Below are 24,158 nucleotides of genomic sequence, written 5' to 3' on the forward strand. Positions count from 1 at the left end.
ACTGGCTGCTTCTTTGATTAATAAGCAGCCCTGACATTTCAAATGTGAATAAACCATTTAGGTTTGGATTATTTGCAAACATATTCATTATGAAAGTATAGCGGATGCAACAGGAACCAGAGCATGAATCTGTCCATTTTTAAATTCCTGTAAGTATTGTCACTGAGCTTATTTTATATTTGGTGTCAGCTGAACTACATTTCTTTCTCCTGCCTTCTCAAAGCAATCGAGGTAGTTGTGTCATTATCTTGATTCACCAAAAATGGAGAATCACTTGGGAACATAGTAGACTCTGACATTTTAACTGACTGAGTATTTTAATTATGGTTGCAGAGTTCTGTGGTTTTTTTGTTTTTTCTTGGAATAGAAAAGGGAATTCTGTTTGCTTGACATTATCATAATACAGGGAAGTGTTTAATTTTTCACTTAGAAAATTAGAACGAAGACAAAATAAATATTTGGTATGGAGGTGGTGGTGTTTACTTTGGAATAACACAATGCAACATAGTAAATCAATGTTAACTCACTTAAGCTGAAAATAAATCTTGCAATAGCTTGGCACTTTGTTCTACTTTGTAGTGGAATCTTGAATCACAGTCCACAGAATTAAAGGAAAGCTGCTCTTCACCAGAAATAAAAAATCAGCACTTTTCTAGGTAGGATGTAGTCAGTGTGCTACCTGTCAATTGATCTCAGATATTAAAATGTAAATATAATGGTTGTATTGGCGTATATGCTCTGAGCAGTAACACTTCAGCAAACTTGTTTAAAACACATAGCTAACTATGTGGGATCTAACAGGCAAGTTTTCTTTTGCAGTCAAGGAACTCCCCATATAATGATTGATAGTTTTTGCATGCTTTGCTGAACCTTAGTAGAACTGCCTGTAGTGTTTATTTCTCTATAAGCTAAATGAGTGAACAGTTGAGAGCAGTTGGGGCTTTCAGCTTTTCATGTTACAGTTGTCCTGTGAAAGTTACAAAAAAAATTCCATATTGATTTGTGTTGCAGGTAAAGTAAGAACTGTTTGCTATCTCTGGGAAAGGGAAGTAGTTTGCTCTCTGAAATAGGGGTGAAATTGGAGACTTGGAATATTAGCTTTATAACAATAAAACTTTTTTGTACTGAAAGTCCATATGCATTCATTTGTATGGTGCAAGTTCCAAATGTTGGCATCGGGCTGTTTGCTCTCTTTCTGTGTGAAAATAAATCAGTGTAGTAGTATCAGTGTCATTTTTGGAAAGTAAGGAAGACTCAAAATAAGGGATGAAGCCTTCCTGTGGAACAAAAGCTGTGAGAAGAATTGCAGTGGGAAGCAAACAGCTGTTTTCAGCAAGGACAACAGGCCTGCTGCTGTAATGCTGTGAGGTTTTGGGCAGTGAAAGAACAAATAGTTCTGGAGACAGGAAGGTATCATGCCATAATCCAAGCAAGGTGAATGAAAATGTAGTGGATGGTGAACTTCATTAATAATAAGGCAAAGTCACATGAGCTGGAAAGTATGCGAAGTTATTTCTTACACCTTACCAACTGTTTTTGAACTCGCTTTTATTATTTTCACCTGTCAGATGGTGGAGAAATTTGAGACATCTTCCTGTTTTTAGCTAAGAGCTTTCTTTTCATCTTTTATTTGTGAAGATGATGTACAGATCCAAACTCACTTTTTATTGGAAATTTTCTTACCTTAAAAACTTCCATCTTTTTCTTCTTACATATAGTATTTCAAACTTAATCTTCCAGTCTACTTGCACCATTTTTGTGTCCCGCTATTCTTTTGTGTACAATCACAGTACATCAACTGAAACAAACTGTTTTCACTCTTAAAGCCCAGTAGAATATGAAACCAAACTGTCAGTAACTTCTCTTAGTTTGATTTTGAGCGCATTCTCTCCTTAACCAATCTTGTCAGCTGCTGCAGCTAACAAGTCAGTATGTTTTTTCACTTTCTGTGTACGGACTTCTTAAATGTAAGTGAAGCTTTCTATAAGAAAGTAAAACATTCCAGATTTTCTGATAAAATCTCCACTCTTCTGATGCCTAGAAAATAGTAATGGCTAAGTATCAGAGTGGCTAGTTAACCTGAATGTAGGTTAATGTATTATTCAGTAGCTACTGATCTACTTGTTTTTTCGCCAAGATATTAGGTGAGTTAAGAAGAGATAAATAAGTTATGGAAAGTGTGTTGTTAGCATTTTTTAGGTTGGATTAAGAAATCCAGGCACTCTGCTTAAGTGTCTCTGCCTTTTTTCAATCAAGGTCTAGGTTGTCTTAGCAAAATACTGGATTACTGATGTATTAGAGTCTCTGCTTACAGGATAAGCATCATCTTTAGCATTTAGAATACATGTAATCTAGAAATTGGTACCTTTTAAGACTGAGTATGTGGGGAGTCTCTTTCAGAGAAACTCTGGTAACCGGAAAACCTTATTTACCACTAGAAGTTCTTATAACTTTACTGAAGTTATAAAAGTATGTAATGAAATTTAGGAGGCAAACAATTTACCTGTGCATCTTTTCTTCAGGAAATTGTATATATGTAGACTTTTCTCAAGGCTGAACAAATCTAGTTTGGTCAACTTTTCCTCCCACATCAAATATTCTTGGCCCCTGACCATCTTGGTGACACTCAGCTAGACTTAGTTGCATATTTATTTCTTTTTCCTAGGGAGTCCAAAACTGGACAGAGCATTCCAGATGCAGTCTCAAGTGTGGAACTGAGGCACTTGTTGGCTACACCCTTCCTAATACAGTGAAGGCTGCTGTCGGTCTTCTTTGCTGCAGGGATATATCTATCTTTTAACTTCCCATTTTCTTTACAGAGTGTTAGTTGTGTCTAAATACTTGGTAGTTTTTAACATGTCAACACTTAATACATGTTACAATGAGGTTGTTTAGGGAGATCAGAAAGATTTCAACGTGTGTGTGTTTCAGTGAAGCAAGTTAATGTCATGCAGTTAGTAGTTACAACTACCAGCAGAAATAAAGCATATGAGAATCTTTTTTTCGATGATTTTCATTAAAATAGCACATAATATGCTGAGATTTTTACCTTTTAAATTTCACAGGAATAAATTAATAGATATTCCACTGTCAATCCATTAAACAGTCCTTGTAAATTCTCTTTGCAATATAAAATAAAGCTTTCAAAGTGTCTTGAGAGACAAATGTTCTACTATAGCAAATGCTCTCAAGCCAGGGACAGTCTTAAGTAGTTTTAATGAGAGAGGGATGCTGTCCATTGATACATAAAGTATATCGGATTATGGCTTAAAAACATACAAGCCTCCTGATAAGTAAGAAGTCCTAAGCCACCAATTTTTGTTTGATTTAGGACTTGAAGTTGTTCAAAATACTAATTTTTAAAAATTATTCCATTGTAAGTTCCATACTTTCGGGATCTTGTCCTTCATGTGAATTGTTTGGTCAGCTCTTTACACCAGAAAGTTTTCATTTCCTTGAAATGGTTCAAAAAATGCTTTTCAGTTATGGTAATTCAGAGGATACATCTACATGATACGGTGCAGACAGAGATGAGCAAGCTATGCCAGTGTTCAGGGCTGACTGAAGCTCCATGGCTGAATTAATTACTCTGGTGCCAAGGAGGTGTTCACATGCCTTGCCAGAGCATTGTAGATAACTCATGTCTGAATGTGACCAGTAAAGAAGCTTTGCACTGAAGTGATTTCAATTCACAAAACTTTGGCTCATTCTGTACCTCATCCAAGATAATGTCCACCTTTTTTCTGGTGCTTTTTATCCTTTTTAGTCAGTGCTTCTGAGCAGAATGCACTCCTACGCTTTGGAATATTTTTTAATTTTAAGTGTTACATAACTTTAAACTTCTTTTCTTTTTTTCGTATGCGATTTCAGCAGAAACATAAGCAAGGGTAAGGGGTAAGTTAGGATATAAGGATAAGTTAGGAGGAAGGTATAAGAATAAGAAAGGCTTGTTTGGCTAGACAGCTGCCAGGTGCAGAATGACAGAAGATGTAGATGAGTATGATGAAGTTGCATCTGGACACAACTAACTGTGTGTCCTTGTTCCCTTCTACACTCCCTGCCTGTTGACATCTTAAGTCTCTTTTAGCTGCATTATAGTTCAGAATTATCTTGCATTCCCAGTGCTTTCCTCTCCATTTTGCAGTGAGTTGGCACCATACCAAGTAGATTTCCAGGTGCAGCTATGGTGTGAATTGTTGCAGGTGTTATTGCTGGGTAGTTGGGGACTGCTGTAATGGGAAAATCCTGAGAGACACCAGCCAAATCTCCAAATTTCAGGCAAGCATTTATTTATGCTCAACTACTAGCCAATTAGTCTGTTAAAAGCTAAGAATCAAGCATTAATCAAATACATTAGTTAAGCCATAGATTTACAGTACCATAAGTCTGATGGTTCTTGTTGGCTCTAATGGCCATAGTCTTTGATGGTTCTTGGTCTCTGAGGTCAAGATGACCAGGCTTGTGAGCTCTTTGACATGGAAAGCTGGAATGAAACTGGGCATTTTTTCTCTTTCCCCAGGCTCCACTGTATCTCTCTTCACTGGCATTTAAACACTTTTCTGCAGGCCAAGACCAATCTAGTCCAAAGGCAACCTCATGGGTGTTGGTCTATTCTGATTTCTTTGGAGGGATATGTGCAGACTGCTTTCCAGTCATCTGTTTCCTTCAGATAGTTGCAGACTATGCCAAGCAAGCAAATATGACAAAATACTGTACTTCCAATTCTAATTCAAACAATCTTTTTAGGTGTCTGAGTGTAAGGCAAACAAGATTTTTTTCATTTTTCGGTTTTAAAGCAAGCAGTGTTATGTCTGGGAACAAGAATAAAAGGATATGTTTCACAAATAGGCCTTCACACTACAAGGAAGGAAAGCTGCAGCGAAAGATATATCCAGTCCCTCCATCTTTAGCAGGGTAAAGTAATCACTAACTTATTTGCAGACCCCCGTGACATACATCCTTCTCTCGCAAAATAACATTGCAGATTGAGGAAGATAGGAATGGGAGAAACTGGTGAGATTTTATCCAGTCCATTCATTGTTTAAGCAGATTACATATAGTTATCCCTGCAGTAAGCTTACAGATATCCCAGTTGTAAGCCTCTTTGCATGTCTCCCCGTTCAATAGCGAAAGGATTTGCTTTAGCTTGCTTGTTTGTTTTAAGCCAATATTTTTATTTACTGGTGTCAGTATTGCTGCATTCTTGCAGTAATCTTTCAGATTGTTGAAATCTCTTCCCATGGTATTTCCATAGATAAAAGACAACTTAACTTCTGTATTCAGTAACTGAATGGATTTTGCATAATTCTCCATCTTTTCTGTTACATGTTTTCCAGACCCTAACCCTGATATGTTTAGAACATTCTTCTCCAAATAATTTTTAGTGTGTCCACAGTGTTTTTAACTATGATTCTCAAATCTCAGAGCCGTATTCTACATTTTGATAAGTCAGGAAAAGAGTATCGTATAGTAGAAATAGCAGTGGAGAGTAAGTGTTCAAAAGCTGGTATAATACTGTCAGAAGATGTGATACTTTTTTCTTTAAACACTCCTATTTGACATAGATATATTAGTAAAATTTTCTAGTGTAGACTTAGTTTTGTTGGTTGCTACTAACTACTGAAACACTAATTTTTTTAAGGATATAAAATTCCCATTGTACTGTAATGCAATTCTTCCAGCAAAGATGGCAAAAATGGAATATAGGATTTCACTTACTTTGAAGGTATTGCATAGGTAGGGTGCCATCACATAGTTATCCAGTTACTGTTGTACATGCAGTAGGTACTTCAATTAAATATTTATGGATTAGGATTATAATATCAATGCTGTCTGCATGAAAATCATGTGAACTATGTGTGAGCCTGTAACACTAATTCCAATGTTTTGAACTGCTTCAACTTCTCAGAAAATTAAGAAGTATGGAGATTTATGCATCCCTAATTAAAACAACTCAAAGCTGTAGCCATTTGGAATCTGATCATTTTATGATGGATGGACTTTAAAGTAATCTTTATGTAGTTCAGAACAAAGGGAAAGTTGTCTCTCTTCCTTTTCTTTTTCCCTGAGACACGGAATTTCATACTAGAATTGTTGTTCTCTAATTTGATGTAGCATAGCAGGAACATGATGTTTTTTATTTTTAGCTGTTTAGCCTTTCATTCTGTAGATGTTCCTAAATTTAAAAGAAATGTTTTAATATTGGACCACTTTTAGTCTCTTGGAAGCTCTAAATAGCTATGCTTAGATCCCTTGAAGAGCTTCATCAGTTTTTATCCTTCTAAGCCCTCTTTACTATCCAGTGATTATAAATTCTAGTTTAGCAGATGGTATTGATGGGAACCTGAATCTGGTGTGGTGAGGTTGTTAATGGGTAAAACCTGTGTTTCTCTCTCTACTTGTACCATTCTGATTTCTTTATTTTGACTTCCCCCATCCCTATTCATAGGGGAACCCTGGATTGTCACCTGTCCCATCGTTTGTTTTTTTACTACTGCTGAGGTGATGGGTAAAGGAAGACAGTTAACAACTTGGTCATTGGGACAATAATCCAGGCATGAAGTGTTTCCTTCTCTTTGCATCTGGTGAGGAAATGGCTAAGTGAAGCGTTTGGGAGATGTCATAGTGTATTACTAATTTCATAACTTTTAAGCCTGAAGTGTTAGGTGGCCTTTAGGGGTAATCACAATATAAGTAATCAATAATAATAATGGCAGTTTATTTAATAACTGTCATACTATATCTGCAGTTAGACAAGAGCTAAAGCTGAGCTGACTCTTTTCAGTGGTGCCCAGTGATAGGACAAGAGGCAACAAGCTTGGACTGAAACACAGGAGGTTTCCTCTAAACATGAGTGTTGTGGTTTAACCCCAGCCAGCGCCTAAACACCACGCAGCCGCTTGCTCACCTGCCACCTCCGGTAGGATGGGGAAGAGAATCGGGAGGGCACAAGTAGAAAAACTTGCTGGTTGAGATAAAAACATCCAGCCCAGCACTGGCAGTCGGGGTGCCAGGAGGAGCTGTGCTTTAGTACCCACCACTTCCAAAGCAGCTCGAACCCCTTCATATGCTGCCAATATCTCCTTCTCAGTTGAAGTATAGCAGGCCTCAGATCCTCTGTATCCCTGACTCCAAAACCCCAGGGGTCGACCTTGAGTCTCCCCTGGTGCTTTCTGCCAGAGGCTCCAGGTAGGGCCATTCTCCCCGGCTGCGGTGTAGAGCACATTCTTTACATCTTGTCCTGCCCGGACTGGCCCAAGGGCTACTGCCTGAACTATCTCCTGTTTAATTTGTTCAAAGGCTTGTCATTGCTCAGGGCCCCATTTGAAATTGTTCTTCTTCCTGGTCACTTGATAGAGAGGGATTACAATCAGGCTGTAATCTGGAATATGCATTCTCCAAAAACCCACCACGCCTAAGAAAGCTTGTGTTTCCTTTTTGCTAGTTGGTGGGCACATGGCTGTTATTTTGTTGCTCACATCCATTGGGATCTGACGACGTCCATCTTGCCATTTTATTCCTAAAAACTGGATCTTCTGTGCAGGTCCCTTGGCCTTACTTCGTTTTATGGCAAAACCGGCCTTCAGAAGGATTTGGACTATTCTCTCCCCTTTCTCAAAAACTTCTTCTGCTGTGTTGCCCCATACAATGATGTCATCAACGTATTGCAGGTGTTCTGGAGCCTCACCGTGTTCCAGTGTGGTGTGGATCAGTCCACGGCAAATGGTAGGGCTGTGTTTCCACCCCTGGGGCAGTCGGTTCCAGGTGTACTGGACGCCCCTCCAAGTGAAAGCAAACTGTGGCCTGCACTCTGCCGCTAAAGGGTTTGAGAAAAATGCATTAGCGATATCGATTGTGGCGTACCACTTGGCTGCCTTTGACTCCAGTTCGTATTGGAGTTCCAGCATGTCCGGCACAGCAGCACTCAACAGTGGCGTGGCTTCGTTCAGGCCACGATAGTCTACTGTTAGTCTCCACTCTCCATTAGTCTTTCACACTGGCCATATGGGACTGTTAAAGGGTGAGCGAGTCTTGCTGATCACTCCTTCGCTCTTCAGTCGATGAAGCAGGGAGTCTCGGTTGGTGTGATACTGCTGCCGGTGCACTGTTGTGATAGTGATCGGCACCTGTTTTTGTTCGACCCTCAGCAACCCCACAACAGAAGGATCCTCCGAGAGACCGGGCAAGGTGGACAGCTGTTTAATTTCCTCCGTCTCCAGGGCAGCTATACCAAAAGCCCACCGGTAGCCTTTTGGGTCCTTGAAATACCCTCTCCTGAGGTAGTCTATACCAAGGATGCACAGAGCCTCTGGGCCAGTCACAATGGGGTGCTTCTGCCACTCATTCCCAGTTAGGCTCACTTCAGCCTCCAATACAGTTAACTCTTGGGATCCCCCTGTCACTCCAGAAATACAAATGGGTTCTGCCCCTTCATAGCTTGATGGCATCAGGGTACACTGTGCACCGGTGTCTACGAGAGCCTTATACTCCTGTAGATCTGATGTGCCAGGCCATTGAATCCACACAGTCCAGAAACCCGGTTGTCACTTTCCTCCACTGGCTGGAGGCAGGGCCCCTCTAGTCCTGGTCATCGTATTCGCTACCCACTTCTTGTAAGTATGAATCAAAAGTCCCTTTATTAAGATTGGAACTGGAATCAGCACTTTTACTCTCTCCGGGCAACTGCTCCCTAGAGACTGGAGCAGCATTTTTCCTGGAAGAACCCCCTTTTGTGATTGTTTTTCCTTGCAACTCATGTACCCGTGCCTCTAGGGTCGAGGTAGATTTTCCATCCCACTTCCTCATGTCCCCTCCGTTGTCACGCAGGTAAAACCACAAGGTGCCCCAGGGTGTGTATCCACGGTATCTTCTCTCTTGAGCAGAGGGACACTTACTCCTAATGGCTGAGATACTGGCCCATGCAGGTGGGGAGCAGGACATACCCTCTTTGAGTTGCTAGACCTTCTGGGACAGTTTCTCCACAGCCGAGACACAGGCCCGTAGGGAGGAAGAGAGACTTTCTTCGTATTGCTGGATTGGCCAGTCAATTCATCCACCGTTTGTTCCTCTCCGTCTTTCCAGGTCATTATTGCTAATGAGTTTGCGTGTGACGCTGGTGCGCTCCGTATAAATCTCCACCACATGGGTTGGGTGCATTTGACTTCATCTGGATCTTTGGGTAACTGCTTGTTGTTCAGGTCATCATAAATCACTTCTAGCATGGCTAATTCCTTCAGGTAGTGGATACCTCTCTCCATGGTGGTCCACTTACCTGGGTGGCATATAACGTCTTCCTTGAAGGGACACCTTTCCTTCACACCTGACAGGAGTTGCCTCCAGAGGCTGAGGACTTGTGCCCCTTGTCCAATCGCTTTGTCAATGCCCCCTTCCCTAGAAAGGGATCCCAGCTGCTTGGCTCCCCTACCCTCTAATTCCAGGCTACTGGCCCCATTATCCCAGCATTGGAGCAGCCAGGTGACAATGTGCTCGCCGGGACGACGGCTGAAGTCTTTTCGCATATCTCGCAGCTCACTCAGAGATAGGGATCGGGTGGTCACCATCTCATTTACGGGTTCTGCCTCCTCCTCCTGCTGTTCTCGTGATGGCCCTGGTTCATCTTCATCCCTTACTAGACGAGCTGATTTTCTTGTGCATTTTCTTTTTTGTATAGGGGCGACTGATACTGGCATGGGTTGGTTCTCTGTCGCGGGGGGGGGGGGGGGAAGTAGCCGCTGTGCCTGCCGTGGGGGTTGGGGTAGCTGCTGTGCCTTTTTTTGTCATCAGATGCAGAGACCTTTTCTTCCCCTTGAGGGTTCTGAGTGGTGTTAAATAGGGCTCGGTAGGCGTGGGCCAGGCCCCAGCACATTGCAGTGATTTGTGTCTCCCTAGAATTGCCAGGGTGACAGCATACTTTTTCCAAATACTCTACTAATTTTTCAGGATTCTGTACTCATTCAGGGGTGAAGTTCCAAAACTCTGGGGGTGCCGTCCTAGGCATTTACCCGTGCTATCCCATACACCCTGCCACTCATAACTATCCAGCCTTGGGCAGATCTCTGGATGATATTCTTAAATTGCTTATTAACCTTGGACAAAACCAAAACAGTATTCCCAAGGAATACCAATAAGTCTGTTTTAACTACCCAGGGATGTTCAAGGTACTGACAAGTTATTTTAACAAAGGAGACGACATCATAAAGGAAAGTAGTGAAGGTGTCATTCTCTATTTCCTCCATAAAAAACCTCTCAGAGGAAGAGGTGTAATTATTAATTGCTAATGAGGTGGTACCTGAAATACAGTAACAGCTTCATTACAAATCCCAAATAACCTCCAATGCCAGTGTTTTAATAACAAATCTTCCAGGCAAACCATCACTAATCACTGCAGAGCACAGCAGAGTGCAAAACCCAACATAAATTTTCAGCAGGTACAGCAAAAACAAGAGCATGGTGCAGAGAGTTAATATCGAGAACAGATGAATCAATATTGTGACCAGCAACTGTTAACAGATATAAATTCCTTAATACGCTGTAGTTAATCTGTTGTTATCTCAACCCTTCGAGCTGCATGTTGGGCGCCAAGAAGGACTGTCGTGGTTTAACCTCAGCCAGCAACTAAACACTACGCAGCTGCTCGCTCACCCCCCACCTCTGGTAGGATGGGGGAGAGAATTGGGAGGGCACAAGTAGGAAAACTCGCAGGTTGAGATAAAAACAGTTTAATAATAGAAATAAAACAAAGTAGAACAGTAATAATAACAATGATACCAACAACAATAACAGAATATACAAAGCAGGTGATGCACAGTGCAACTGCTCACTGACCGCGTGCCCTGAACACGAGAGCCCCCCTCTCCACCCACCCATTTCTATAGTGAGCATGACATCACATGGTATAGAATACCCCATTGGCCAGCTGGGTCAACCACCCCAGCTATGCTCCCCCCACAGCTTCCCCTACACTTGGCAGAGCATGGGATGCTGAAAAGTCCCTGGTGCAAGCACCACCCAGCAACAACCAAAGCATCAATGGGCCATCAACGCTCCTCTCATACCAAACCCAAAACACAGCACACACACACCCCCAGCCACCAGAAAGAAAGTTAACTCTATCCCAGCCGAAACCAGGACATTGAGCAAGAACTTTTTTACTGTGAGGGTGACTAAGGATGGGCACAGGTTGTTCAGAAAGGTTGTGGACTCCCAATTCTTGGCTATATTCAAAAGCTGTCTGGACATGGTCCTGGGCAGAAGGCTGTAGGTAGCGCTGCTTGAGCAGATCCCTTCCAACTTCTGGGGCCCTACTGTGATTCAGTGAAAGTAACACAGGAAGCATCAGAAATTTTGTAACACGGAGGTAACACACAGAGAACAGAAACTATTTCCTATAAATGTTGCTCATTCTGTTAATGAAGTAGTGTCTCCAGCTATGTTTTGACTTTTTCATTTTATGTTTTGATCTATTGAGTGATGAAAACAAATACCACTTCCATTTTCACATCATTTTTTTCCCCTTTGTTTCGTTAGTATCAGGTTCACACTCACTCTTTTGATGAAAGGACTGCAGCACAATATCATATTAGGGGGAAAAAAAACCCCCAGAACTCACTTCTGAAGCAAAATGTAAATCTACTTTCAGAACTGTATAACTAATGCAGAAGTGACAGAAACTGTTTTGTACAGGTGGTGCTCCTGCTTTCACATTCTTCCTCAGAAAGCACTGGCTATTAGGCAAAGTGCCTTGAGTGGTGATCATCAGTGCTTGCAGTATTACATTATATCTTGTTTTCACCCTGCCCTGGATCAACAGGCAAAAACAAGGATGAAATTTCATAAAACTACATTTTGTTGAAAAGTATTTTGAAAGGTGTGAAGAAGTAGCATTGTACATGTTAGACTTTATAATTAATTCTGCTAATATCAGTGGTGCAGTAGAGTAGGATGTTGGTCAAGCTAGAAATTCCATTTGATATTGTAACTATCGTTGTGCATAGACATATTTTTGGGAGATTGTGAAAATGCTTATCCCAGCCCATGAAAGAAATGTTAATATATTAAAGACAGGTGCCTCAGTATAGGAAAAGTACCCAATACTATTTAAGGTAGATAACACTTGACTAACTGTGACTTAAAAGCCATAGTATACTTGACTTAGCAGTGTAAACTTTAGCTAAGAAAGTGCACTAAACTTACAGAAATGTTCTGTAATTTATTTAATTCTTTTATCAAAACTATTTACTGGTTAAACACAACAAAATACCCATTCCCAACAAGGAAGTTCCCATGAACTTCATCCTGGTGAAGATTGTTTCCTAGAGACATTTTCATTTCTAAAAGAAACAAACTATTAAGTCAGATAGCTTGTATCCTTCCATTGCTGCACTCCAGTCATGTGAGCTATCCCCCCACATCTCTGTGATTCCAACAAAATGATAGCTGTGCAAATGCACACAGGTCTCTAATTCCTCGTGTTTATTCACTATGCTGTTTGTGAGCCCTTTGTACACCCCTTGGTGTATGAGCGCTTCAGAGAGGGTCTGGGTGGTTTCCTCATAAAGATGCCTTGTAGCCACTTCCTTGCTCAGATGCAAATGCTTGAGGTGACCCTGTTTAAGCCTTGTGTTATTGATTATGTGTTCCCTTTCATTCATATAACCCCAGGCCCTTTGCTTGTCAATCCTGTCCACTACTCCTTCACAGGGCTGCTGGTAACTCTTTCCCTCCCCACATCTTCCTGGTTTAAGTCCTTCTTACCAGGTCAGCCATCCTGCTGGCAAAGATGCCTCTGCCCCACTTAGTGAGGTGGATTCCATCTTTCCTAAGCAGACGTTATGCTTAAAGCGGGTCCTATGGTCACATAATCCAAAGCCCTGTTGCCAGCGCCAGTTCCACAACCAATTGTTGACACGCAGTAGCAGTGCTCTCCTTTCACCCAGGATGAAGGAGAACATCACCTGGGCTTTTCCACTCACAGAATCTCCAGTGGACAAACTAATGCCTTAGAATAGCATAAATATAATTGTTTGTTGATTTGCTAGTTTTGTTTCTTGTAACAGTTGTACTTGCTAGTCTTGTCACAACAAAAACACTTCAGAAGTTTTGTTTTGTCCTGTTGTTTGCGAATGTAGTCTTGTAGCTGATGTGTATTGATGTTTAGAGCTGCTGTGTAATACTGATATATTGTCCACCAAAAGTAAATACAATTTTGAAGTTTTTGCAAGTAAAATTAGTAGGTAGCTCAAAGTGAGAGAGTCATGAAGTAGTCATTCAGCCTAAGCATCCATGTGCTGCCTGTATCTGCTGGAAATATGGAATTTCATTATAACAATTGTTGACTAGTACTGTTCTTAGGTACTTAATAATCTGATTGTCAAGACATTGCTTTTTGATCTTATGAACTTTCTTCGAAGGAGTTACCAATTAGCACTTGCATTGGTCCCTTCCAGTGTGTATCTCCCTGTACTTCCCCCTTCTGTTATTCTGCTATTGTAGGGTTTTGCTACTGGAAATTGTTGTGTGAACCCAGAGAATCAGCTTATATACTTCATTCTGTGCCATTCAGTTAACTATTATTCCTCCCATAAATCCATGAAAAGCTGAAAAAAGAGTAACGAAATTCATGTTGCTAACTGAAATATTTAGCAACTAGTCTTTATATCAGCAGAGTCCAGCTGCCTACTTTGGTATCCCTAAGAACCTGGGGAGAGGGCAAACAATCAAATAGTGTTTAGTAAGAAACTGGTGGTCTAACATGACAATACATTAGTATCTAAAAATTATTTATAGTATTCTGTTTTTTCCCTGAGAATAGCATGTATAAACTGCCTTTTTCTTTACTGCTAACGCATATAAATGGTTCCTTCGAATTAATAATATCACTTGTTTGAAGGCAGTTATTCATAAAATTTTTGTTTACACAAAAATTGAAAAGGAATGCTTATCTAAAACTCTAGTGTATTGTTGAAACTTGTTTCCATTTATACTACTGTTCAGGAACGAAGCATTCTGTATTACTTGTTGAAACTTGATGTTCTGAGTTTTCCTTTATTGTGAAACACATTATTTTGCCAGAAATTCATAATTAGTATTTTGGTGATTCATCATTATAAATAGATAAGATCTTAAAATTAGCCTTTTAGACCATTAAAAGCCTGCCATTACTGCATGTGATTATGAGATCTAGTTCACTTTACCTTCTGTGATGTTTTATTTAGCCTTCTAGAGAAGAAAAAAGAAATTTCGTGCTGCACTTGAAAGTAAATTACAGGCTTTCATTTTCTGCATTGAATTAAAGCCTGCTACATTATTTGATCTAGACAATAAAGCATGTGTAGCTGAACAAAACTTTGCAAACTCTGGTAGCTTAAAAAAAGTAAATTAGTTCAGGGTGAAGTAGTCCAGGAACAAAATAAACAGTAATTAATCATTAATCTGACACATTTTAACAATCTCATTTGATAAATAATTGATCAAGTTAGACTCTTAAAACATTCAGTCATGCTATTTCAAGTCTAGAAAACAGGAGGATTCCAACTGAGATTTGAGCGTATTAAAAAATCTTTAGGGAACTTAACAGACAACATGAAATTGCACAGAGCGTACAGGAAAGGGGTAATTTTCAGCATAGTAGCTTTGCCTGAGTTCTGCCCATTAGACTGAAGAAATACTAACCTTGTCACATTCAGCAGCGGGGCTTGGGCAATATCTTTTTCCCACTTGCAGGGGTTAATTAGCCTTCTTTCAGAATGTGGCCTGTTTAGCTTACATTCACATGAGGCAACAAACACTGGCTATACAAAGCAAAACCATTAACAGACGGGTGTGTCCAACTGCTTAATTAGCCAGAATAAAAAGGATCTTTGTCAAACATTCATCTGTTACTTGTGGTACACCTGACAGTCCTATTAGGCAAGGATGGCTTTTCTGCTGTAATATGCAGTTCCTTTACTTAGATGCAGTATCAGTGAAAAATGGAGAGACTTCATTTAGATTATAAAAATTGCTCAGTATTGATGCAATGTAAAAGAATTACACTCACTGCCTCACTAACATGGTGCTAGAAAAACTTCCAATGAATAGGAACACAATAAATGTTGGCTGTCAAACATATCGTATGGCGTCTACAAGGAAAAATCTATACTGTGTAGTGAGCTATAGTAAAGAATTGCATTTAGGATGGAGACTTAAAGCAGAATAATGGAAGCAACCTAAACACTTTTAAATAAATTGATATTAAGTCATTAGGTTTATTTCTGCTTAGGCAAAACTGATGGCAAAGTTTATATTCCACAACCATACTTTAGCTATCCTAGTTTACCTACTGATAAATCAGTCTATAGAGCAACCAGTTAACCTCTCAGATTACTAATAAAACTGTATTACAGTTCTGAGGTAGAGAAGCACATCAGATTGTATGCTTAAATACAGGGCTGTCACCCAAACTGACAGTGTGGAGATAAAATGGAGTCGGTCACCAAAACACTTTAATCAAAAATATATATGCAGTTTCCAAATTACATGGCTTCCCTGTCCTGCAGATGGGACAATAGAGTCTGAAGTTTGGTAGGTCAGTGTGGCAGTGCCAGCTATATGGTGGGCAGTCCTAGGCTGGACTGTGGGGTCCTCTGGGGTCTCTCCAGTTTTCTCTGAGGGTTCTCTCCCATCTAACCCTGGATTCTCTCTCATGTGTCCTGATACGTCTCTGGACATCATCACTTCCAGGAGTGGGCAGAGAATGCCGGGCTCTTGACTATCCCTGTTCAGCATCCCTCAGCACCTAACAGCAGACTGTCGGCTGTCACTGGCACTTGCAGTCTGCCCATCTCAAAGCTTCTCCATAGTGACTGACAGCTGGTTTACAACCAAAGTATCTTCTATTCTTAGAATGAAGCTGCTCCCTTTTCCTAAAGAGCTAATGCTAATGTCAGGCAGGCACAATCCATGACAACTGCCACAAGGAAATGAACACATTATGTTCCTCGCTTAGATGAGAGTACCTGGCTCTGGTTTCTTGAGCATCTTGAATTGCAGCTGTAATGATCAAGTACTGCCTGAGATGTAACATGGCAATTAATAGAAATATGGCAATACGGTATAGTCTCTCAGCAGTAAAAACTGTGTTTGACTGTAGTAGCATGCCTCCTCCCTTGCAGTGACTGACATGTTTGTACACGGTAACCACAAAAGCAACATATAGGTTAAGGGCTGGTATAAAATAATGACTTTTAATTCTTTTCAACTCTTCACTTTTGCTTCCCATTGGAGCTGCAGTATCTTAAATGATAATTTATTGGAATTGGTGGCTTAAACTGACCCGTTTAATTGTGCTCTGAAACTGACTGGAAGTGCTTTTATAGCGGAAACGTGGTTTAGCAAGTTACTTAGTGTTTAGCTTTTGATTTCCACTATTCTGCCAGCTTGCCAATGTTTTTGTCTGGGTTATATAGAAGAGTGAGTGCAGGCTTGCTCAGACAAGCTGGCTCTTTTTTTACTTCAATTTTGAAAGAACTTTCCAAGTCAAAGGTAATGGGCTGAGAAAAAAGTACAGATGATTAATGAGTTAAGGTGAAGGTACATGCCTAAGTGAGTAGACATATCCATAGGATTATTCTGATGCTTTTGAAAAATTTTAAATTCTTAATTGGCAGAACTGTTGTTTTGACCAAACCTTACTGTGTCTACACTACACATTTTTTTTCCTTCTCTTTATTTTTCAATATTTATGCATAAAACATTGCCCAATGACTTTTATATATGATTGTGGAAAACAGTAATTACAAGAAGAGATTGTTTTCTAGATAATTTCAATATAAAGAAATTAGCCTTTGTAAAGTAATAGTTGGCTTTGCTTTCTAAATAGGAAGACTATTTATTTATGAAAATCTCTTACTTCATTAAGTAGAAGATAATTTACAAGTCAGTTAAATGTAGTTTGAAGTTCATAGTTGCCCGTAAAAGCCAGTTTCATTGCGTTTCTTGCTTTAAGAATATTGATCTTTTTACAACTTAGGTACTTTTTTGTTAGCAGTGACTTTGTGCTGCATAAGTAAAACATGACTTACTCAAATTTAGGAAAAGGTTACAGTGTTTACATATAAAATTAAAATACTCAATGCATTAGTATTCCATCAGGAATGTTGCCGTTGTCTATGTCATTTGTTATGTTTTGGAAACCCCAGAAAGTACTTGGTATCCATCCCATTGTGCTGTGCTGCGACTCTCTTCAAAAGGTATAATAATCACTACAATGATTATTATTTCCATAGATATGTTTAGGCATATGTATATAAAGCATAAGTTCCCTTTTTGCCTTTGTTTGCAAAAAATAGTTTTCTAAATCTCTGACTCAGTTTATTTAAGCTCATACATTTACATTGTGGATGAGTTTGGTCTAGTGCACTTAAGGATGTCTTACATGGCACAATGTCTTGTTAATTTAACTGCAGAAACTTCAAGATGATTGCATATTGGAAAGTAAAAAAAAAAATTCTGTCTGGACATTATTACTGGAAGTTGAATGTTCTGATTAATATTGGAATTAAGGGAAAAACTATTGGTTTTCAGTTAGGGTGGACAGATCTTGGAACTGTAGCACTGATTTTAGTGTTAAATAACTTTATTCTGGATTTTATACAGAAACATAGAATAGTTTGGGTTGGAAGGGACCTTTAAAGGTCATCTAGTTCAAGCTCCCTGCCATGGGCAGGGACATCTTCAACTAGATCAGGTTGCTTAGACCTCCATCCAACCTGACCTTGAATGTTTCTAGGGATGGGGCACCTACCTGGGCAACCTGGTCCAGTATTCCCCCACTCTCATTGTAAAAAACATCTTCCTTATTTCTAGTCTGAGTCTACCCTCTTTTAGTTTAAAACCATTCCCCCTTGTCCTATTGCAACAGGTCCTGCTAAAAAGTCTGTCCCCATCTTTCTTATAAGCCCCCTTTAAGTATTAAAGACCGCAATAAGGTCTCCCCAAAGCCTTCTCTTCTCCAGGCTGAACCCCAACTCTCTCAGCCTTACTTCACAGGAGAGGCATCCCATCCCCCTGATAATTTTTGTGGCCCTCCTCTGGACCTGCTCCAACAGGTCCATGTCTTTCCTGTGCTGAGGACCCCAGAGCTGGACGCAGTACTCCAGGTGTGGTCTCACCAGAGCAGAGTAGAGGGGCAGAATCACCTCCCTCGACCTGCTGGCCACGCTTCTTTTGATGCAGCCCAGGATACAGTTGACTTTCTAGGCTGCGAGCGCACGTTGCCGGCTCACGTCCAGCTTTTCCTCCACCAGTACGCCCAAGTCCTTCTCAGCAGGGCACTCTCAATTTGCTGGTTGTGTTCATTGGGGGGGTACGCTTTCTTTGACCTTCCTTTTCTGGCTGACATACCTATAGAAGCCCTTTGTATTATTCTTTGCGTCCCTTGTCAAGTTCAGCTCCAGCTGCGTCTTGGCCTTCCTGACCCCATCCCTACACAACTGCGCAACGTCCCTATACTCTTCCCAGGATACCTGTCCCTGCTTCCACTGCTTGTGCATTTCCTTCTTGCCCTTTAGTTTGACCAGCAGGTCTCGACGCAACCATGCCGGTCTCTTGCCTTCCTTCCCTGCTTTCTTACACCTGGGGATTGAGAACTCTTGCACTCTATGGAAAGTGTCCTTAAAGATCTGCCAGCTCTGTTCTGGTCCCTTGTCTCTGAGGGCAGTTTCCCAGGGCGTCCTACTGATTAACTCCTTGAACAGCTGGAATTTTGCTTTCCTAAAATTCAGAGTCCTGACTTTACTCTTTGTCTGACCCATATCCCTCAGGACTGTGAACTCCACCAGTGCGTGATCACTGCAGCCCAGGCTGCCTGCAATCTTGATGTCACTGATTAGCTCACTTGTGTTGGTGACGAACAGGTCCGGTAATGCATCCCCTCTAGTAGGGCTGTCTATCACCTGGCTTAAGAAGTTATCCTCAACGCACTCCAGGAGCGTCCTGGATTGCCTACAGCTCACTGTGCTACTTTTCCAGTAGATGTCGGAGTGGCTAAACACCCCTAGCAGGATGAGAGCCTGTGAGCGCAATGCCTCCTGTAGCTGGATTAAGAAGGCTTCATCAATAGGCTCCCCTGATTAGGCGGCCCGTAGTAGACACCAACCACAAGGTTCCCTTTGTTGCCTCGGTCTCTAATTCTTGCCCATAAGCTTTCAACCTGCTCATGGCCATTCTTCAGAGACAGCTGTTCACAATCTATCCATTTTTTGATGTAGAGGGCAACCCCTCTGCCCCTCCTTCCTCACCTGTCCCTTCTCAACAGTCTGTAGCCATCAATAGCTGCACTCCAGTCATGGGATTCATCCCACTAACTTTCAGTATCGGCAACTAGGTCGTAGCTTTCTAGCAGCACAGTGGCTTCCAACTTCTCCATATTTATCCTGTGGACATCCATTTTCATTGTTAGGATTTTTAAGATTTCAATAGTCATCTGTGAAGTTCTATTCCTTTTTTCTTTTCATTTTGTATCCTGATTTTTGTCAGGCATGCTGGAACGAAATAGAGGATTCAGTCAACATGATAACTCTGAGAGTCTATTTGATTCATCTCACATAGGTTTGATCAACAATTTATCAGTCTTTCTGAATATTTCAGAAGAAACAGTTAAATCTGTCAGGTACCATAGTCATGGTTCCATGGAGTTTAAACCAATGATGGTCCCAGCTGGCAAGGTCCTGCCCCTTTCCCCCACCCTCATCCCAAATTTATATACCTGTTTCCTGCTTTGCACTGACTACATTTGAATGCAAAGTGAGTCAGAAGTAGTTGGAGGGAGGGACTGCAGAAACCCAGGTTTAAATCAGCTTAAACTGCTGTGGAACTCAGCCTTGAAAGGAAGGTCTCTTGTGGCAGCTGTTTCAATTGTCAAGCAAGGAGAACATTGAATTTTCTGAGAGGCTCTGAGGTTTTTTGGTACAGTAATGAATTCCTCCTACTATATATTGGTATGTCGTTGAATAGACACAGTTTTTATTATGGTTTTGTCTCAAAAAATATTATAGTTTTTTTTGCGGGGGAGATTGTTATTTTTTGGGCAGGGATTAAAGTCTGGTTTCTTCCTTGTCAGCCATCTGGGTCTGTCCAGTTAAACTAAAAGATCACCTGGACAGGGCATTCTAAGTATTTGTAGATTTTTTTCATATAAACCTCTTTTATTATGCATGATAATGCTACTTATTTTTAGTGACATTGGTCCTTAGGTTGCCAAAGTATTCTGTAGCTAATATAGATTAATAGAGATTAGGGGCAGTAAAATTTCTAGATCACAGAACATTCGGTTTACAGACTAGTAATTTGTATTTGTTTACTGTAATTCTTCACAGAAGCATACAGTCTTCTGTTTTGAAAGTACCAGGTGAAGAAGAACCTGCCTCATCTGGTTATTATTTTCACCGGTTAATCGTCCATTGCTTAGAAGAAATTTAAAAAAAAAAAAAGTCTAATTCCTGATTTTGAATCAATTTTGGTTTGTCACGCAGTCAATTGTATTGTCATTTCTGCTGTGCAAAATTGAGGAATCCCGTAGTTCCCAGTCTATGTTTCCTATGAAGGCATAAGTCATCCTTAGTTGTCTTTCTGATAAGTTTTCCTCATAAGGCATTTTCCTTGATTGTCAAACCATTTCTGTATTCTGTCTAAATTTCCATTGTTCCCTTTAAATGTCAGGGCCACGATCTTAGGTATGTATTTCTATATGGTTTTAGTGTCGAAAAGTTTCTTCTTCTCAGATTTTAACTACAATAGTTGCTTTACTGCTTTCTACTGAAAAAGGTTATTTGAGTTGCTTTTTCACTGTGACTCATTAAATGCTTTTCAGAGTTTGCTTTCCAGATTACAGCCCTTCATTCTGTGGCCTGCTAGAAGTTTGAATTTGAATGTATAGAGTTTTTAGTGTAATTCAGCAAGCCAGAGAAAAAACAGTTTTGAATGATGACCAGCTATTTACAAGCTGAGGGAAGATTTGCTGCTGATTTTTCTGAGTTATTCCTAAAGTGACATAACTCAGAGAAGTGATATATGTTTCTGCACATGTAAATAAAAGATATTTTGAACATATGTAAGATAAAAGTAAGATAAAAACCCATTTGTACTAATTCATATGCTAGTAGGGGGAAAAACCTTTTGGCTCATACCAACATTGGTATTAGCTAATTTTAAGATCCAAGTAGAATAAGCGACAAATTAGTGTGCTAATATAAGTGACAAAATAAAAAAATTAATGCACTGACTTTTTAATTTTATGTCTTAATTTTATTCAGAGATCACGATGCAGACATCAGAGACTGGGTCGGATACAGGTTCGACTGTGACTTTACAAACATCTGTGGCTGGCCAGGCAGCAGTGCCCACACAGGTAGTACAGCAGGTACCAGTTCAGCAACAGGTAGGTGACTGTTAGTTTTGGGAAGATTAAAAAAAAATTCAGGAAGGGTAGTTCTTCACAATGTAGTGAAGAACTTGATTTTGTACAAGGCTGCTAAATGAATTCTTTTGCTCTGCTTTTATCAATTTTATTTTGCTGGAATTAAAGTAGCTGGAGAAAAGCAAGCTGTTTTCATGATCTGTTCCTTAACTAGAGCATCTGACAAGCACCAGTAGTACACATACATGATTCTAACTGTAGGTTATTATGGAATTCATGTAAGCTCATAGGAATTTACTTTAATTTATTATTTACATTTTAGTATTTACATTTTTTCCTTTAAATAATGAATAATGAATATGTTTCTGATATTATTGGCTATATCATTTCTCCTTTCATTTGGATGTCCAAGTAAGTGCAATACAAATGTAAAAATGAAAAGCACTGTCCTTTGCATCTCTAGGCTTGACTCCTTACAGGTCTTTGCACAATGTAATGAAAATATTTGTGATATGACAATAGGTAATTCATTATGTGCATTTGCCAGGGAAGTAAGAAGACTTTTGTAGCAGCCAGCACAGTGCACACCTCTGTTACATGAGACGGTGACTCACCTATGCTGCACCCACAAGCTTTGGAAGCAGTGGTGGCTGACGAAAATGGGGAGGAAAAAAGGAAAAATATGGAGGTAGAAAACAGGGACTGAAAGTGAAAGCCATGACAGCTGTCCAAGACTTTTCCGGAATACACAGAAATTAGCTGTCCATGTGACAGGTACTCTGGGTGACACCTGATGTTGTTTTTCATCGAAAGCTGACTTCACAGTTTCAGAATCAATAGTTTGAGAACTGGACATAGTTTATTAAATAGTGTAATTTGTTTCTGTGCTGGTAGAGCACTTTTCCCTAAATTAAAAACATTTATTAAGTTTAGCTCTAAAATTCCAGGTGGTGCATTTTTATGTTCCACAGTCTCATGCATTTCACTAACCTTTTTTTCCTGATGTACAGACTCCATTTATAATACTTTATAGTTCCATTGCTATAGTTTCTGCTTATATCTTCATGTATCATTTAGGATGCAGGCTTGTTTTTAAAAAAACTGATTCAGAAAAGTGTTGAATTTGGACTTATAAAATTTTATTTAAATGCTTGTCTTTATGTATTTTCTCAGAATTCACTAGTGAATTAAGAATTGTTTGAAATACTTTCTCCTAAGTTCAGACTGTTAAATAGCTCACTCTCTCTTTACTTGAATGTTGATTAGGATAGAGGCTTCTGAATACTATGTTAGGTTTTAATTGAAGCTTCCATGATGCTTGAACTTAGCTAACCTTTGTAGGAGATTTTGTCTGGTTAACTCTTTTGTAAGGTTTGTGAAGTGCAAGACTTTTTTTCTTTATGAAATACGATCTGGATAATTTGTCTGATTTTTGTGTTCTTTCATGATGACACATGTTTAATAGATGTAGTTTATGTGATTTGTTCTTTGTTATTCCTGTGTTTCAGCTTTTCAGATAAAAGATGGCAATTTGGTAGTGCTACACAGTTGCTTGTTTTAAGCAAATAGGATATACATATGATCATCTAATATTACATACTGAATTTTATCCATATGAAGTACTGATCAGTGTGGGGGATTGCAGATTAGTAACCAGTTAGTGGCATACAGGATACTTTATAGTATTGTAGTTCTAATCATTGGATTGATTGAACTGTAAGGATAGGATTTTCTATGCATTTCTGTTCTATTTTTGTCACAAGCAAATGAAGAATGAGGAGGGCTTTGGTGTTTATAAAATTTGCTGGTGCAAAGTTTCTACCTTTCTGAAAACTTACAGGATAGAATTGGCTCCTTGTTTTCCCACATAAATAATGCATTAACCTTTGTCACCAACTGTCTGTATCTTTTCTGAAGTTATTCCAGTTGTCCTTTATTAATGTAATATTCATGTCAAAACACAGAAGCCTGGGAGTAGATTGTTTTTTTCTTGCTTGATTATATGTTAATGAGAACAGGAAACTGAATTTTTTGTTGCACTGAGTATGGAAAACTGTCCCTGATCAACCTTACATACGTCTCCTTTAGTACTGCTGCTTCTGAGTATTCCCTTTCATTGAATACTCCATAATTATTTTTGGATTATTTTTCCCTGTGGGGATATTAGATTATATTTTTCCCGTTGACTCTTAACACTGACCGTAGGAATCAGCATAATGTTTCAAAGAAAAGCTCAGGGATCAGCCCAGCCAAGGAATAGGAGTTTCTTCAAAATTTTGCAGGGGTTGAAGATGCAGCAAGAGTGTTGGGAAATCCAATGCAGACAGTATTGCAGTGATAAAAACACGGTATGTGTGAGAGATTTGTGTAGAGAGAGAGGATAGATTATGGAAATGGATGGATGCATGATGAGGAGAAAAGGAATAGTGAAGATGTGAATGTGGTATGCCAGCAGGAAATGTGATGAAGAATGTAGGTGGGGTAGGTAATTGCAACTGTAGGGTTAAAAACAAAAAGGAGTATCAAACATTGAAACAATCACTGTGTTGAGGAAATTGTAGGTGTGATATGCCCTGAGGAATTATCTGTGTGTAGGTCGCATTTGCCTAAAGTTAATATCAGCTTTATGTACATTTGATAGGAATGGGCCAATTGGCCTAAAGAAAATCAGGAGAAAGACTGCTAATTTCATAAAGTCCTTCTTTTGATGGCAGAGGGAGGGCTTATTATTTCTGCACCTTCAAAGTTACCAATGTTGAAAGTT

At 39.8% G+C, this 24,158-nt stretch overlaps 1 protein-coding gene across 3 annotated transcripts in view; it reads left to right on the plus strand.

The window, feature by feature from the left end:
* Positions 1-24,158, plus strand: part of RFX3 (regulatory factor X3) — a 140,587-nt gene that overhangs the window by 52,136 nt on the left and 64,293 nt on the right. For all 3 annotated transcript variants that reach the window (XM_075136899.1, XM_075136900.1, XM_075136901.1), the window contains exon 2: positions 21,291-21,415. In XM_075136899.1, the coding sequence (XP_074993000.1) occupies positions 21,291-21,415 (125 nt within the window). The remainder of the gene's footprint in view (positions 1-21,290; positions 21,416-24,158) is intronic.

Source organism: Calonectris borealis, chromosome Z (genome assembly GCF_964195595.1).
Source record: "Calonectris borealis chromosome Z, bCalBor7.hap1.2, whole genome shotgun sequence".
Lineage (NCBI taxonomy): Eukaryota > Metazoa > Chordata > Aves > Procellariiformes > Procellariidae > Calonectris > Calonectris borealis.